This window comes from Dendrobates tinctorius, unplaced genomic scaffold (assembly GCF_039654945.1).
Source record: "Dendrobates tinctorius isolate UK_male_01 unplaced genomic scaffold, ASM3965494v1 ptg000129l, whole genome shotgun sequence".
Lineage (NCBI taxonomy): Eukaryota > Metazoa > Chordata > Amphibia > Anura > Dendrobatidae > Dendrobates > Dendrobates tinctorius.
In genome coordinates this window covers 46,253,873-46,271,716 of record NW_027361797.1, presented here as the reverse complement: position 1 = coordinate 46,271,716, position 17,844 = coordinate 46,253,873, and the positions used below count along the sequence as shown (strand labels likewise).

General features: G+C 46.9%; 1 protein-coding gene across 5 annotated transcripts in view; it reads right to left on the bottom strand.

The window, feature by feature from the left end:
- TRRAP (transformation/transcription domain associated protein) overlaps positions 1-17,844 on the bottom strand; it is a 196,316-nt gene that overhangs the window by 44,304 nt on the left and 134,168 nt on the right. For all 5 annotated transcript variants that reach the window (XM_073543094.1, XM_073543093.1, XM_073543090.1 and 2 more), the window contains one exon: positions 3,022-3,213. In XM_073543094.1, the coding sequence (XP_073399195.1) occupies positions 3,022-3,213 (192 nt within the window). The remainder of the gene's footprint in view (positions 1-3,021; positions 3,214-17,844) is intronic.

The following is a 17,844-nucleotide window of genomic DNA, read 5'->3' as shown; positions in this document are numbered from 1 at the left end:
ACCATTAAATAAACCTCTCCGAGCATCCGAAAGACAAGTGGGAGATAACGGTTGTGTTTGCTGCTAATCAACTAAATAAGATAAATGCCGGAGGACTCAGCTCACATTTACAAAGTCAAATCTCCAGAAACAAAAACAAATTAAGCAAAGTAATATTTTTCACAATTATCGCAGTATCAGCTCGCACAATACCTTAACCTCCTTTCTTCCACCATTCATCATGTAAATTTAATTTTCTTGCAGGTATTTAATCACACGCTATCGGATATTACAAAAGAAAAAAAAAAGTAATTACTGCAGCTACAAACGCACGGCTCGGTTTGTTCTTTTGTCATTCAATGTCTTATATCCCCATGTTGAGATGTGAGTGAAGAGACGTGTGCATATATGTAGGGGCACGGAGCAAATATTACACCGCTAGTGTAATACAGACGCTAATTGGACAGTCAAGACTTAACGAGCGCCACTCACGGCGACTACAGAGCTGCGGTGCGGGTGGAAAGCTGGTTTATGTAGTGCAATGATTATAATAATTCATAATTGTGACAACTGGACGGAGAAGGCTGTACACATTTTTTAAAGGCTTATTTTTTTTCATTGCTAGATATTGTTGGATTGTGCTTGCAAAAAAAAAAAAAAAAAGTAATTTTGGAATTTGATGATTATTGAAAATGTCGACAGTTGTTGAGATATTACCCTTTTTCTTTACCAAATGTGAAAAAGGAGCAACCAGCTACCTATCCAGGTGCACGGCAAAATACTCCAGTAATAGCAACAGTCCTAAAAGAAATATCCGCTGCGCTCCCAGGCAACATCCTTCAGACCTGCATGTTCCTTGGTCAGGCTTGTAGGGCTGAATCTTGTTGCCAGGGAGCAGCGGATATTTCTTTACTGCCTTTTTAATTTTTTTGCTGTGTGTGTTCAAATGTTTTTTTGTGCCTTTTATACTACCGGATCAATGAAGCAACTCTTAAGAAGATGTGAGTGTCGGCTATCGCTTGGACTGTTACTTTTCTTAACAGCTCTCTGCCTTGGAAGACGGACCACCGCTGCGGTCTAGCTTGTAAGCACTGCGCTGATGCTAAGTAGGAGGTAACACAGTGCTCCAGTGATCCTGGCAACCTTCAAAATAGTGCTTACAAGCTTATTAGATAAGAGCTTGTAAGCGCTGTGCATAGTCTGCTGTCTAGCAGCGCTGGTCGGTCTGCACGGCATTGAGATGGAAACAAAAAAAAAAGTGTTAATTCAAGAACTGAAAATTTTAATAAGCAATAAAGTGTAAAGTGGCTTGAGACTACAAGCACTATCTTGACAATATCCATTAATGAAGATGGGAGTAAATAATTTTTATTGGATTTTATCAAGCAGAATTTTATTATTGGTATTTTTTTTTAAAGGCACGTAGGTTTCCAAAATAAAAAGTGGAGGCATACCCATCTTACATCATCCCTCTGGATGTCAGTAGGGCTGCTAAGGTCTATGACTGGCTGCAGTGGTCAGGTGACTGCAAGAGTACATCATCGCATGTATGTCTTCTAGTCACCTGACCGCTGCAGGCAATCAGACTTCAGTGATCATGTTGACTATTGAAAGGTATCACCTATGATTATGGTTTGATATGATGCTCTCTGCTACTGGGATTTTGTATTATTTGACTATCGAACGGAGAAGACGTTGCTTCCGGCGCTGGCATGGACATTCAAAACATTCTGCGCTACATCGATTGAGATGATGGAAGGGGAGTATTTGTCATCTTCGGGTATGTGCACACGCTGCGGATTCTGCTGCGGATCCGCAGCGGATTTGCCTATGCGGATCCGCAGCAGTTCCCCAGGCAGTGTACAGTATAATGTTATCCTATGGGTTTTCAAATCCGCAGTGCACATGCTGCGGATTTTTCCGTGCGGAAAAGCTGCGGTTTGAAATCCGCAGCATGTCAATTCTTTCTGCGGATTCCGCTGCGGTTTGACACCTATTCCATTGTCCAGGTGTCAAACCGCAGGGGAAAACCGCAGGCCAATCCGCAGGAAAACCGCAGGTCACTTTACCTGCGGATCCGCACGGAAAAATCCGCATGTGAATCCGCACCGTGTGCACATACCCTTAGAAATATTCATGAATTAAGAAAATTAATACCTTTTTATTCTCCTAAATGGGTTGTCCATGCCTGATTTATTGATGACCTATCCTTCGGATATGATGTATCAATATAAGATTGGAGAGGGTCCGACACCTGGCACCCCAACCACTCAGCTGTAATCTGCCCCTTGCAGTGTGCGGCTACATGCAATGTACAGTGTGTAACAATAATTGTGCCTAAATTTATTGGAAGGCTTCAAGGCACCTAAAAAAATACATGAAGAGGCTTTGCAAAATGTCGTACAGTTCTGTGTGTACAGCTCATATGCAGACATGTGTCACCATGGGTTCCTATGCAGTCGCATCCTATAATAATAATAATAATAATCTTTATTTTTGTATAGCGCTAACATATTCCGCAGCGCTTTACAGTTTGCACACACATCATCACTGTCCCCGATGGGGCTCACAATCTAAATTCCCTATCAGTATGTCTTTTAGAATGTGTGAGGAAACCGGAGTACCCGGAGGAAACCCACGCAAACACGGGGAGAACATACAAACTCCTTGCAGATGTTGTCTTTGTTGGGACTCGAACCCAGGACCCCAGCGCTGCAAGGCTGCAGCTCTAACCACTGAGCGACCGTGCCGCCCTACAGGCACAGTCCTACATCTGTCCCGTACTTCCCGCTAACCCAATGAAAGTATGAAACAATAGTAAGGATCACCTCCTTCCAGATGGAATAGGGTCTTGTTGAGCCTTATTAGACGCTTCATTAAGAAGTCACATGAGATGTAAAAAGGCAAACGACCATCTGTGAGGGAACGGACCCTTATGTGATCTCCATCCACGTTCTTCAATAATATTTATATCATTTTGTATTTTGACACTCGGCATAACACCTGTTAAGGGTTAAATATACTTAAGCTCCAGCTTATTACCTGTAATAAAGGTGTGTGCACATGAGACACAACATAGGGAAGCCTCCTCCATTCTCGGATTGCTAAGCTGCTGGCCATCTCCACTAGCCTTTCTATGAAGTTCAGCTGTTGCTCTTCTGGGTGGCAAATAGCCAAGTATCCCCGATACATGTTGACCTTCCATGCCATTTCTTTAGGACAACTCAACTCCACCTGCAAAAAGTAAAAAAAGAGTCACATCAGGCCAACATAGCCAGTATCCAAATACAGGAACATCATTTAAAGGGAACCTGTCACCAGGTTTGACCGATATAGGTTACGGCCATCACCTTTCAGGGCTTATCTACAGCATTCTATAAGAGGAGGCGCCGGACCAAGACTTATTTTTCTTCTCTTGCGGGTCAGATCGGGGGTTTATCTACAGAATTATAGAATGCTGTATATAAGCGGTGTCCGTAACTCGTATTGGCCAAACTTGGTGACAGGTTTGCTTTAAAGGCTTTTTAGCGAGAAGAGAAAATTCTTACTCAAAAACAGTGCATCTTACATTCTGGAAGACGCTTACAATGATCAAAGAGAAAGCCGCCCGAAACACCAGCCTTCCGAATGACTGAACTATGCAGCGGCACCAATTCTCTCTCCTCCAGTCCCACACTGAAAAGTCTGATCAGTGTAGGGCAGGAGAGGAAGCTACCAGGACCTGCACAGATGCTGTAGGTCGTGACTTGCTGAAGGATCTTTTCAGTCATGTGATCAGTTCCATATCTGGAAGGAACTTCCAAATGTGGTTCTGTATACACAGTGTGCGCACGCAGCACCAGACGCGTGCGCACGCAGCACCAGACGCGTGCGTGTATATACTATGCATGCAGCAATAATGTGTATGTGTGCGTTACAGAAAGAGTGCATGATGTGCATGCATTAATGCTTTGTGCATGGCGCACACTCCAGAGAAATGCTAACCATATCTTGATTCTACCCTAACAAATTAAAATTTGTAATATTAACCCCTTCACTTCTTTACACCTCCAGGGCAGTTTTAAATAGTAGGAAATATATATTTTCAATTTTCTACTGTCAAAACTCGGGGTGCGTCTTAAAGCAAAGTGCATCCTTTAGACTGAAAAATACTGTTTTTTTTAAATATATTTTAAGATCTGTTAAAGTTGAAGGTACACCATACAGCTGGCCACAAGGCCGAAACTTCGCCCATGATTTAGTTTAGCTGTTTTTGCAACTAATCGTGCAGAGGTTTTTACTGTTGTTTTTGGGCAGAGTTTTAGCTGCCAGACCAGCCCCACCATGCTGCTGCAGTTCTAGGTGGTCCTGTACTATATTCATTTGTCGATTTTAGTGCTGTAATAATATAAAAGGCACTTTTAAAAAACTCCCAAACAGTGTACAAACGGTGTCTCAAGTGTAGGCTAGGCGGATCCGGACAGTAAGTTTACATGCCCATCTCTGCAGAGTCCCCCCCCTGGTTCGCTCATTGACACATGAAGCCTAAAAGTCACCCACAGGCTCTGCAAAATCTGCCTCTTGTGTGTTCGAGCTGAAAACAAGCTCATGTCCTGAGTATTTTCTCTTGGGTGCACAGCAATGAACCTTACTCTGTGCTTGTGCCTGCCTTAGTTGGAGGTGAGCTCAGGATCAACGCATGTGCGGACCAAAAGTGAGTAATCAGCCCCAGCATGGGAAAAACATGGGGCGGTTTTCAGCTTTATGAGAGCTAACAGATCAGAACAGAGATCGAGAAAGATGCTTAGATGTCCAGATACCACTTAAGGACAGTTAAAGGGATTGTCCAGTCTTCTGATAAAGGTCTGCAGTCAATATGGTAGTAAACTTCTGAATTCTGACAGCGCGAGCACCTTTATTGCAGTTAAGAGCGGGCGGTCACGTGACTAAGTATTCGTTTTGCATACATCCGGCCACATTCCAACTAGACGTGCTTGGCTGCTGACAATACACATGAAGTGACAGAAGCTGAGCACGTCTAGTTGGTATGTTACATTACATATTATACACTCACTGGCCACTTTATTAGGTACACCTGTCCAACTGTGTGTTAAGACTTAATTTCTAATCATCCAATCACATGGCGGCAACTCAGTGCATTTAGGCATGTAGACATGGTCAAGACAATCTCCTGCAGTTCAAACCGAGCATCAGTATGGGGAAGAAAGGTGATTTGAGTGCCTTTGAACGTGGCATGATTGTTGGTGCCAGAAGGGCTGGTCTGAGTATTTCAGAAACTGCTGATCTACTGGGATTTTCACGCACAACCATCTCTAGGGTTTACAGAGAATGGTCCGAAAAAGAAAAAAAATCCAGTGAGCGGCAGTTCTGTGGCCGGAAATGCCTTGTTGATGCCAGAGGTCAGAGGAGAATGGGCAGACTGGTTCGAGCTGATAGAAAGGCAACAGTGACTCAAATTGCCACCCGTTACAACCAAGGTAGGCAGAAGAGCATCTCTGAACGCACAGTGCGTCGAACTTTGAGGCAGATGGGCTACAGCAGCAGAAGACCACACTGGGTACCACTCCTCTCAGCTAAGAACAGGCATCTGATGGCTACTTTCAGCAGGATAATGCGCCATGTCATAAAGCTCGAATCATCTCAGATTGGTTTCTTGAACATGACAATGAGTTCACTGTACTCAAATGGCCTCCTCAGTCACCAGATCTCAATCCAATAGAGCATCTTTGGGATGTGGTGGAACGGGAGATTCGCATCAGGGATGTGCAGCCGACAAATCTGCGCCAACTGTGTGATGCCATCATGTCAATATGGTCCAAAATCTCTGAGGAATGCTTCCAGCACCTTGTTGAATCTCTGCCACGAAGAATTGAGGCAGTTCTGAAGGCAAAAGGGGGTCCAACCCGTTACTAGCATGGTGTACCTAATAAAGTGGCCAGTGAGTGTATATCTAATATATAAAGCTCAATGTGGGTGTGTATGTATGTATGTAGGTATGTATGTACGGTATATGTATGTCCGGGATTGGCATCCGCATCGTCGCAGCTACAGCCACAAAATTTGGCAGTCACACGCCTGGACCCCGAGAGCGTCATAGGCTATGTTGTGAGGCGAAATTTTAACCCCGCGCGTTCCAATTCACCAAACAATTTTGCCCCTATCTACATAATGGGGAAAAAGTGAAAGGAAAAGTGTTGGAGGCAAATTGACAGCTGCCAGATGTGAACAAGGGGGACTTAAAGAAGGAGAGCGATGGCGCCAAACAGTATATACCGTACAGTTGCTAAGGTGGGGCCCTGACATGGGATACTCACCACACACGGGGATATGAACACACACACAAAATGCGCCACACACTACCACGTGCTTCAACACATATACCACCCTCAGCACACATTTCATCACACATACACCAACCTCGCCACATAAACGTCGAAACACAAAAGTCGCCACTCAAAACTCGCCACGCTGTCCCAGAGCTGTTTAACAGATGAAAAATGAGCTGTGATTGGTTGCCATCAGCAACAGTTTTCTTTGTAGACAGTTGTGGTAACTGAGGCCTATTATTCTTATCATTTCTATGGTGTTATCGTCCTTCTGTAAAGCTGGGAATAACACAATTTATTACCGTGCCAACAAAGACTACCCTCTGACACAGACTGCAGGGGGAGCCCAGTATCACACAGGATAGGATTAGATACACGGCTCAGCAGTCAGTATCACAGCATAGGATTAGATACACAGCTCAGCAGACAGTATCACACAGGATAGGATTAGATACACAGCTCAGCAGTCAGTATCACACAGGAGAGGATTAGATACATGGCTCAGCAGTCAGTATCACAGGATAGGAATAGATACACAGCTCAGCAGTCAGTATCACAGGATAGGATTAGATACACGACTCAGCAGGCAGTATCACACAGGAGAGGATTAGATACATGGCTCAGCAGTCAGTATCACAGGATAGGAATAGATACACAGCTCAGCAGTCAGTATCACAGGATAGGATTAGATACACGGCTCAGCAGGCAGTATCACACAGGATAGGATTAGATACACAGCTCAGCAGTCAGTATCACAGGATAGGAATAGATACACAGCTCAGCAGTCAGTATCACAGGATAGGATTAGATACACGACTCAGCAGGCAGTATCACACAGGAGAGGATTAGATACATGGCTCAGCAGTCAGTATCACAGGATAGGAATAGATACACAGCTCAGCAGTCAGTATCACAGGATAGGATTAGATACACGGCTCAGCAGGCAGTATCACACAGGATAGGATTAGATACACAGCTCAGCAGTCAGTATCATACAGGATAGGATTAGATGCACAGCTCAGCAGTCAGTATCACACAAGATAGGATTAGATACACGGCTCAGCAGTCAGTATCACACAGGATAGGATTAGATACACGGCTCAGCCGTCAGTATCACACAGGATAGGATTAGATGCACAGTTTTTATGTGCAATATAATCATTATAATTTGTTATAACTAACCACAGTTGGTTACTATGCTCAGGCAACGCCGGGCTCTTCAGCAAATATATATATATATATATATATATATATTTTTTAAGTGCTTTGATAAGGTAAGCAGCGCTATAACTGACCAATCTAGCAAGATCTTTTCAGAACAAACATGATGGTGGCTGTATTTCACAGGGATAAATCTTGCTAACTGCTGCCCTTTAAAAGTGAGCTGTGTGAATCCATATGCCGGCGGCTGCAGACAGTCATAATTTAAATGAACATATAGGAGGAAAAAAAAAAAAAGAAAGTATACAACGTCTTCCAGAACTAAAAGCAAGCGCAACTCCAGACACAGAAGAAAAAAATCTGCACAACAATCAGCCAGATAGCGTTACCCAACATATAATACCTTTCTATATGCCAGCGACATGATTTAACCCCTCCCGGCAAATCTCGGCCTCCGACAACATCTAATAAAATATTAACAACCGTTTCCATTTCTTAGGGTTTACTCAGAAACAGGTAAACACGTCGGACCGCGCGCTTCCATAATGCAATCTATTTCAGGAAGCCATGACATTGCTTAAGATCAAATGAAAGGGAAGCGGAGACGGCACGGAGCGCGGGGGTTACAAGGGATGAATGTTTTAAATGTCTATCCCCTGCTTGCTAGACAATCGGAGTGGTTAGTGGTGAAAGGTGGGAAAAAAAACCAAAAAAAAAAAGAAAAAGAAAGAAGGAAGAAAAAAAAAAAAAAAGCCCTTGCCTGCCACGGTCCTCCCCGTGGGAAAGAGAATGACGTCCTCTGGCAACTGAAGAGCGATGCACAAAACAACCAAAGTCATACAAGTGCAGCGGAACGTTTAATCAGGGAAAACAAAGGGATTGATGTCTTTATAACTCAACTTATAGCGGAGAGATGAATCGGGAACTTAAGGGCCTGAGATGTAGACAGGAAGGAGCAACCATTTGTCTTCCAGAGGGCAGGAAAATATTAAAAAAAACGCAACAAAAACGGCAGAAACTGCATTTACTACTGCATGTTGCCAATAAAAGGTCAATGGAGAACAAAGCAAGAACATGGCAGATCGCAAGTACCCAAAATTTAGCTTTCAGGAGTCAGGAAAGTGACCTGAAGAGCGCGGAAGTCTTGTAGCAAATGGTCTAAACAGGAGAGAAAATGGCCCTACTGCACACGAAGGATATAAAAGGTTCCAAACGTCACAGCTTGGAAAAGTCTGAAAAATTAAGACATATCCCAAATCCGTTGTAAATGCTCCAGCACTATTTTTCTAAGTTTTAAATTAAAGAAGCAAGTCGGGGGAGCCTACAAGACGTCGTTAATAGCTTCTAATCCCTTCAGGTCCTTAAAGGGGTTATCCAGGCTTGGGATGCTAGTCTGCAGTCACTATATAACTGCAGACTTCTGCATCCTGACAGTGTGCTGTGCGCTCACCGTCAGGATTTGTCCGCGTCGTTGATGTGTGGGCGGTAATGTGACCACATGTATGCGACTTGCATACTTCTAAACACAGTCCAACTAGACGTGCTCACCCTCCATTAATGCTCTTCTATCGAGAAAGAGGAAGAGCACGTCTGGTTGGAATGTGACGGCAAGAATGCAAATCACATCTGTGGTTGCGTGATCGCTCTCTCGCATCGGCAACAATGGACCATCCTGAGAGTGTGCGCACTGCATGCTGTCAGGAGTCAGAATTCTGGTCAACCATCTAAAGGAGGGTTCCCCAACTCCAGTCCTCAAGGCCCACCATCAGGTCATGTTTTCAGGATTTCCCTTGCATTGTACAGGTGAATCCTGAAAACATGACCTGTTTTTGGGCCTTGAGGACTGGAGTTGGGGAAACCCAGATCTAAAGTCTGGACAAACCTCTTCAAGGTCAGATTTCTTACAATACAAATTTAACACATTCTCTTTAAGAAACAATTAACATAGCCGACGCATGGCAAATGATACAAGGTAAGGTAAAGGAGAATTGCTCTTTAAAATAACTTTTCAAAATTAGCCGTTGTGTCTGTCTATATGAGAAATACTATTATTTTTGGCCATTATATGGCTTATATCCTCCGTTTTCTCCTCTACAGGCTCGGTCTCATATATGGACCCGTTGAAGCGCTCAAACAGTGTGAAACGGCCGTTGTCAGTTTTTTTCTGCACTCCTTGTCACTCCCCCGGCCTGACGTGTTGCATTTGTCAATAAACCTGTGAATTATTGTTTAACTCGTTGAGTGCGACCATCTCTTCTATGTGGATTCCAAGGATTATTTGTTTCAAAGTCGGGCACCCGAGGATCCCAGCTGTCAGCTTCCTGAAAGCCGCACGCCACCTGAGCTTCTACGATAATAGCGGTGCTGTCCGTGTTTGTTTCTTTAATTTATATATATCATATATGCAATCGACTGAGCTTTTGGAAGGATACTAGCCGTATGATGTCTCCCATACACATCACACAGGATTGGATTCCTGTTCCCCATTCCTTAGCACAAAGAAAGAAGCAGAGGTATAATGATGTAAATTATACACCAGTACTGAGTCGTGTAGATGTGCATCCAACTCTGGGGTGAGATAAAAGACTTGTTAGAAGGATTGTGCTGATCTTTCTGTTTCTCCCTCTGCTCCTCAGTACTCCTCCCCTTAGGAAACGTAACCTGACAACTCACTGTGCTGCTGGTCTGGCTCCTCTTGAGCAACATGGAGTTGAACTGTTTTTTTTTTTTTTTTTTTTGCGTGGACGACCAGTTCAGGAAGAGGCTTATAAGTGGAAAAAGAAGCAAAATTATCTGGTAATATAAATTACAAATTTTCTTCTATTCGCCTGTACTTTTACATTTAAGCTGATTACTTTGCGCCACTCATTAGTCAAGAGTAAAGGTAACTAAGAACTCGTTTGTACTTTACACAGAACAGAAAGGAAGACCATAAAGGAGTATTTGACAGTAGGACTAATCCGTAAGATGATATATACCTGTGCCGGTACCTATTGTGACGAGAACAGCAGAGTCAGTGATTATAGGGGATAGCAAAAAAAATACATGAAAACTTTGTCGGAAATAGAGCAATACACCGATAGGAATCCACCATTATTGACGGCAGCAGAATCACCATGCGTGGCTTTAGCATTTTCCTTTAGTAAATTAGCACATGCCTCATTACGGAAAATATCTTTCTATTCGAGGCGGTGCCTGCAGTCACCGGTGCCTGTCACCTCCAGTTAACTTTCCAGGCGTCACAACCTACTGCTGTCAGACATGATCAATTCTCAGAGTTTCATCTCGGGGATTAAATACTGACTATACAATGTACCTACCCGTAACTGGATGAAAAATGCACGCTGTAAGCGCACCAGTGAGGTGGAGTGACTATCTACGGAGCCACCTTAAATGTGTTCGGGAATTCACAGCGATTCTCTAATAGATAGCCGGTACTTAAAACGCTCCATGTACCTGCAGCAGTGATTCTAGTCATCTCAAAAACAAACAGCCAGAGAAATCCTAATTTTCTCGCTCCTGCTCTACTCAGTAAGAGTGGAAGAAAAAAACAGCTTAATCTTAGTATTCTTAATCTTTATTACCGTATATACTCATGTATAAGCTGACCCAAGTATAAGCTGAGGCACCTAATTTTGCCACGAAAAACTGGGAAAACTTATTGACTAGAGTATAAGACGGGTATGCATTGCCCCCTCATTGCCATCCTTGTCGGCACGGCCTCTCCTCATTGCCATCCTTGTCGGCACGGCTCCCCCTCATCGGCACGGCTCCTCCTCATTGCCATCCTTGTCGGCACGGCTCCTCCTCATTGCCATCCTTGTCGGCACGGCTCCTCCTCATTGCCATCCTTGTCGGCACGGCCCCTCATTGCCATCCTTGTCGGCACGGCCCCTCATTGCCATCCTTGTCGGCACGGCTCCTCATTGCCATCCTTGTCGACACGGCTCCTCATTGCCATCCTTGTCGACACGGCTCCTCATTGCCATCCTTGTCTGCAAGGCTCCTCATCCCCAATCATTGTCTGCATGGCTTCTTATTCCCATCCTTGCATGCATGGCTCCTCATCCCCATCCTTGCATGCATGGATGCCATGAGAAAAGCATTTAAATAAATTCTATTTACCTTCCCTGAACACCCTCGCTGCATCTTATACCAGTGTCCGCAGTACCAGCTGCCGAGCGATCACGTGTCCCCCGCTCATTAAGGTAATGAATATTCACTCTACGCCTATGGGAGCGGAGAGAGGTGAAAATTCATAACTTTTAAGTAGTGGGCACACGTGACCACCCGGAAGCTAGTGGAAGCCGGCAGCTGACACTGTGCGTAGTATGAGAAATGAATATTCACTGCCAGTGCAGTGAATATTCATTTCTCTGTAGCAGTGGGCACAGGATTTAGCCGCAGCAGCCGGCTCCTGCCTCCTGTTACCCGCTGCTCTGCCGCCGTCTTCTGGGACAATGACAAAAAAAAGTGCTGGAAAAACTCGGCTTATATTCGAGTATATACGGTATATTCAAAATTATACACACTTCTTTAATATTTCAGGATATCATTCATACATACTCCCACCCCCATACACATACACGCTCCTTCACTCATTTCAGTTTCGATCTGTCTGGCCGTAGGGCAACTGTATGCGGCAGTTGCTCTGCCCAACTTCTTTGTCCATATTAGGAAGTAAGAAGCAATAAGCTCCAATCACTTCAGCCACCTGCCAGTTGAACACACAAGACAATCTTTGTAAAATTTATTTCAGGCGCATGCGGAAAATCCTGTAGATTGATAAATGAGGTCTGTCCTCACTGATCTCTAAAAGAAACAAAGCTGGAAATTAATAAAATTACTGAAAATATAGAATTATACTCCCTGCTCAGAATTCTAAGAGTCGTGCAAAATTCCACAGAGAACAAAAGTTACCGCATTTTTCTGACCATAAGACGCACCCCAAATTTTCAAAGGGAAAATAGGAAAAAAAAAATTAATACATCAAATGGGGGTCCGTCTTACATTCCGAATTCAGTTTACCCGGGGAAATCAGTAGCGCTGGTGGAGCGTGGTCACAGGGGGTGTTTGGTGGTCCGGCGATGATATGACTCCCATCCCAGACTGGTGCGGCAGGTTCTGCGGTTCTCGTGGTGCGGGGGCTCCGCCAACATTTTCTTAAAGCCTGGAGTTCCTGCACGTCCATTGCTGTGAAGCGGTGGCCTCCAGCCTATCCCAGGCTGGTGCGGCAGGGTTCATCGTTGCTCAGTGGTGCAGGGCTCTGCCGACATTTTGTGAAAGCCCGGAGCCCCGCACATCCCCGCTGCTGCGATGCGGCGGCCTCCGGCAAAATGGCCTCCGGGATTATGGCCGCCGGGTCGGCGCATGCGCATATTGAGATCTCGGCACTGAGATCTCGTTTTCCGAGATCTTGTTGCCGAGATCTCAATCTGCGCATGCCCTGCTTCCGGTGGCCATAATCCAGGAGGCTACCCATCACAGCAAAAAAAGTGCAGGGGCTCCAGGCTTTCAGAAAATGCTGGCGGAGTCCAGCACCATTGCGCACCGCCAAATGCTGCCGCACCAGCCTGTGAAGGGAGTGTGATCATCACCTTGCGCCAGACTGCCGCAGAATCGCCCGACTTCTGCTGTGGCCACACTACTTGTAAGTATATTCTGACTACAAGACGCACCACCATTTTCCCAAAAAATTTTTTGGAAAAAAGTGTGTCTCATAGTCCAAAAAAGGAGATTTTTGTGTACTCACCGTAAAATCTCTCCTAGCCTCTAATTGCTATGCTGCTGTCCACTAGGAGGCGACACTATGCATAATCTGAAAAAGATTAACTATGGCTCCTCCTCTGCAGTATACACCCCTGGCGGCGTTAGCCTTCTCCAGTTTTGTGCAAAAGCATTAGGAGGAATATAACAGAAAACATAACCATGCCTGTAAGAAGGCCATTATGTACGAGCTCAAAGGACAATATGAGAACTCAACCGTAACAACTGCCCGTAAGGGAAACAGGGTGGGAGCTGTGTCCCCCAATTAGAGGCTAATAGAAAGAGATCTTACGGTGAGTACACAAAAATCTCCTTTACTCTGTCGAAGCCTAGTGCCGAATGGCCCAGGAGGCCCCTACCGCCCATGTAGAATGTGCCGTAATACCGTCCGGAAGAGAATTTTTAAGGCGGTAAGCCTCTTGTATGGTGGATTTGATCCACCTGGCGAGGGTAGCCTTGCAAGCCGGCAGACCCTGGCGGACGCCTTCCGGAAGAAGGAAAAGGGAATCAGACTTCCGGAAGGGCGCAGTCCTAGACACGTATATACGCAATGCTCTGACGAGGTCAAGCGTATTCAGAGCCTTCTCCACTCTATGAACCGGGCAAAGGGATGGCAGTGAAATTTCCTCATTGAGGTGGAAGTTAGACACAACCTTCGGAAGGAAGAATGGAACCGTACGGAGAAATACCTTGTCCTGGTGAAAAGCCAGGAAGGGCCGTCTGCAGGAGAGTGCCGACAGTTCAGACACCCTGCGTAGCGAGGTGATTGCCACCAGAAAGACCACCTTCTGAGATAGAAGACGAAGTGGGACTTCCCTAAGAGGTTCGAAGGGAGGTCCCTGCAATGCTGTCAGGACCATGTTGAGGTCCCACGTTTCTAGTGGCCGTCTGTAGGGGGGAACCAATCGGGAAACTCCTGAAGAAAAGTCCTTACTTGCGGCTTGTTAGCAATGTGTCTTTGAAAAAGAACAGAGCGCTGACACCTGGCTATTAAGCGAGTCCAGGGACAGTCTGGCCTCCAGACCTGATTGAAGAAAACCAAGCACTTTGGGAAGAGAATAAGGGAGTGGGATCTGGTCACGAGATTCGCACCAGGTAAAGATTGCTCTCCAGGTACGGTAATAAATCTTGGCAGAGGCTGGCTTCCGTGCCCTGATAATGGTTCCAATGACGTCCGGTGAGAGCCCTGCCTGGGTTAGAACCCAGGTCTCAAGGGCAACGCCGTCAAATTGAGAGCCCCTGAATTCTGGTGGAAGAATGGGCCTTGTGACAAAAGATCGGGACGGTTGGGGAGACGCCAGGGGGAGTCTGCTGTAAGTGGTACGATGTCGGCGTACCATGTACGTCTGGGCCAGTCTGGCGCGATTAGGATGGTTGGAACTCCTTGTTTGATCTTCCTCACCACTCTGGATATCAGGGGGAGAGGTGGAAAAATGTACAGAAGCTGGAACTGGGTCCAGTCTTGAACCAGGGCATCCGCTCCGAGCGACCGCGGATCGTGTGTTCTGGGCATGAAGTTGGAGACCTTGGCATTGAAATGGGATGCCATTAGGTCCACGTGCGGGGTCCCCCAGCGATGGCAGATCTGGCAAAATATTTCGGGATGGAGAGACCACTCTCCCGAGTCCACTCCTTGTCTGCTGAGGAAGTCGGCTTCCCAGTTGTCCACACCCGGAATGTGGAGCGCAGAGAGTACTGACCCCGTGTCTTCCGCCCAGTGGAGGATGTGTGTCACTTCTCTCATCGCCTGGGTACTGTGTGTCCCGCCTTGGTGGTTCACATATGCCACAGCCGTGGCATTGTCCGACTGTACTCTGATATGAGAGTCTGCCAGTAAAGTGACGAAAGGCTCTCAACGCCAGGAGGATGGCACGAATTTCCCGGATGCTGATGGGCATGTTCGCCTCCACTGGTGACCACTTGCCCTGTGATGTAAGTGCACCGCACCCCAACCCGTCAGACTCACGTCGGTGGTCAGGACCTTCCATTGACCTGTGAGAAAGGATTTCCCCTTCGCGAGTGAGGTTGGCTTGAGCCACCAGTGCAGGGACCTCCTGGTTGCCGATGTTAGCCGGAACTCCCTGTCGAGGGAGAAAGGATTCCTTGAGGATGGCTAGTTGAAGAGGCCTGAGGTGAAACTGGGCAGATGGTACCGCCTCCATTGGCGCTGCCATCCTGCCGAGGACTCTCATGGCAAACCGGAGAGATCGGGGGGGGGGGGGGCTGCGAAGGAGGATGCGGACTCCTAGACGGAGAGCCAGTGCCTTGGAGGTGTCGAATAGCATCCCCAGGAAGGACAGAGACTGACTCGGGGTAGTCGATGACTTTTGTAGGTTGACTAACCAGCCCAGGCGACTCAGAGTGTCGATTGTGATTGAGATGCTGAGCTCGCAGTCCTTGAAGGTGGAAGCCTTGATGAGGAGATGGTCCAGGTATGGAGCGACTACTATGCCTCTGGAGTGCAGAACGTCCATGGTGGCTGCTATGATCTTGGTAAACGTTCTGGGAGCCGTGGCAAGTCCGAACGGGAGAGCCACGAACTGGTAATGGTCCTGGTTGATTGCGAACCTGAGAAATCTCTGATGGGCGGGAGCAATCGGTATATGCAGGTATGCGTCTTGTAGGTCTATGGAGGCGAGATATTTTCCCTGCTCCATGGACGCAATGATGGACCGAAGGGACTCCATGCGAAAATGACGAACCCGTACATACTTGAGTTGTTTTACGTCCAATATCGGCCGTACGCTGCCTCCTTTCTTGGGGACTACGAATAGATTGGAGTAGAACCCTCGGAAGCGTTCAGTCGCGGGAACCGGTACTATGACTCCTGCTTGAAGAAGGGAGGAAACCGCTTGGTGGAAGGCACGAGCCTTGGCTGGCGGTTTTGGGGGAACAGAGAGGAAGAATCGGTTCGGTGGGTTGGAAGTGAACTCTATCTTGTATCCGGAAGACACTATCTCCCTGACCCGCCTGTCTTCTGTAATAGGCTGCCAGACTTGCTGAAAGAGCAAAAGTCGTCCGCCTACGGGTGGGGTGTCTTCCGGAGTTCGTGAGTCATGAGGAGGAGAAAGTCTGAGGTTTACCTCCTTTGGGCTTTGACTGGCCTGCTTTTGGCTGCTAGGTCTTGTCCGGCCTTTGTGTCAACCGTGAGTTGTCCCTGCATGGGGAACGGTTATGATTTTGTGCTGGACGCGAGACGGACCAGCCCGAAGAATTCCGAAAGGATCGGAATCGTGTTTGGTTACGCTTTTTGTAAGTGCGTTTAGGTTTTAGTTGAGGGAGAGAGGTACTCTTACCCCCCGGTGGCGTTGGATATCACTGTGTCCAACTTTTCACCGAAAAGCCGCTTTCCATTCCCGCAGCCAGAGGATACGCCGAATCGTAATGGCGTTTGATGCTATCCCTGCTACACCCCTTGCTGAATCCAGAGCTGCATGAAGCATGTAATCTGCTACAACTGCTATTTGAACCGCTTGGTCCGACAGCTCAGGGGTTGGTGGCTTGGAGGTCATCTTGTAATTTTTTAGCCCAAGCCAGAATGGCTTTGGCAGCCCAAACTGAAGCAAACGCGGGAGCCAGGGAGGCCCCTGCAGCCTCAAAAATTGAACAAGCCATGCGTTCTACCTGCCAGTCTGCTGCGTCCCTGAGGGTTGAGCTATCCGGCAGTGAGAGGAGGGTCTGTGCTGCTAGTCTAGAGACTGGGGGGTCCACTTCGGGTGGATCTGTCCATTCCTTGGTGTCCTTCTGCAGGAAGGGGTACCTTGCCTCCAAATATTTGCGATTGGAGAATTTCTTCTCAGGCTGTGAGAACTGCTTGTTAAGGATCGCCTTAAATTCTGGGTGATTAGAGAAGACCTTAGGCGGTTTTAGAACACCTTCAAACGAAATCTTGTGCTCTGGAGCCTCCGGGGGCAGATCAGAAATATCCAGCACCCGATGGATGGAAGAGATTACGTCTTCAGCTAGCGCTGTATTGCTAGGGGGAATTGGGATCAGGGACCCCTCCGTTTCGTTGTCTGAGGCGGAGTCACAGATGCCTTCCGAATCTTGTGTATCGCTGAGGCGTCCCCTGGTGGGTGAACTGGGGCGGATGTTTTCTATGGTCAGGGATCGCTGTGGAGATCTGCGTTGTCTGTCTCTGGTAGGGGACGGTCTAGGCGACCTGGAACTACGGTGTCTCTCCCTAGAGGGGGATGACCGTGTGCTATGGGATGACGCAGAGGAACGCGACCTGTGGGTCCGCTTACGTCTGGATGTGGCCGGGACGTCATGTCCCTGAGTCGAGCTCTCCCTTTGCTGGGTAATGTTCATAGCCGAGGCATGACCCTGCAGAGCCTGAAGCAATGTGGAGGTTAGGTTATCTATAGACTGCGTCATAGATTGCAACATCTAAGTAGCCCATTCCGGCGTGGTAGCAGACACCGAAGCATTGGTAGGGGCTTCCTGGGGTTCTGACCCAGTGATACAGTCCCAGCAGTGCGGGTACGTACTGCCACTGGGGAGAGTGGTTTTGCAGGCTGTGCAGAATGCATTAAAGTAGTCCTGCTTGGTTCTCTTGGACCTTGAGCCCGGCATAGTGCACAGAGTGCAGAAGGGCTGGCTATGCAGAGGA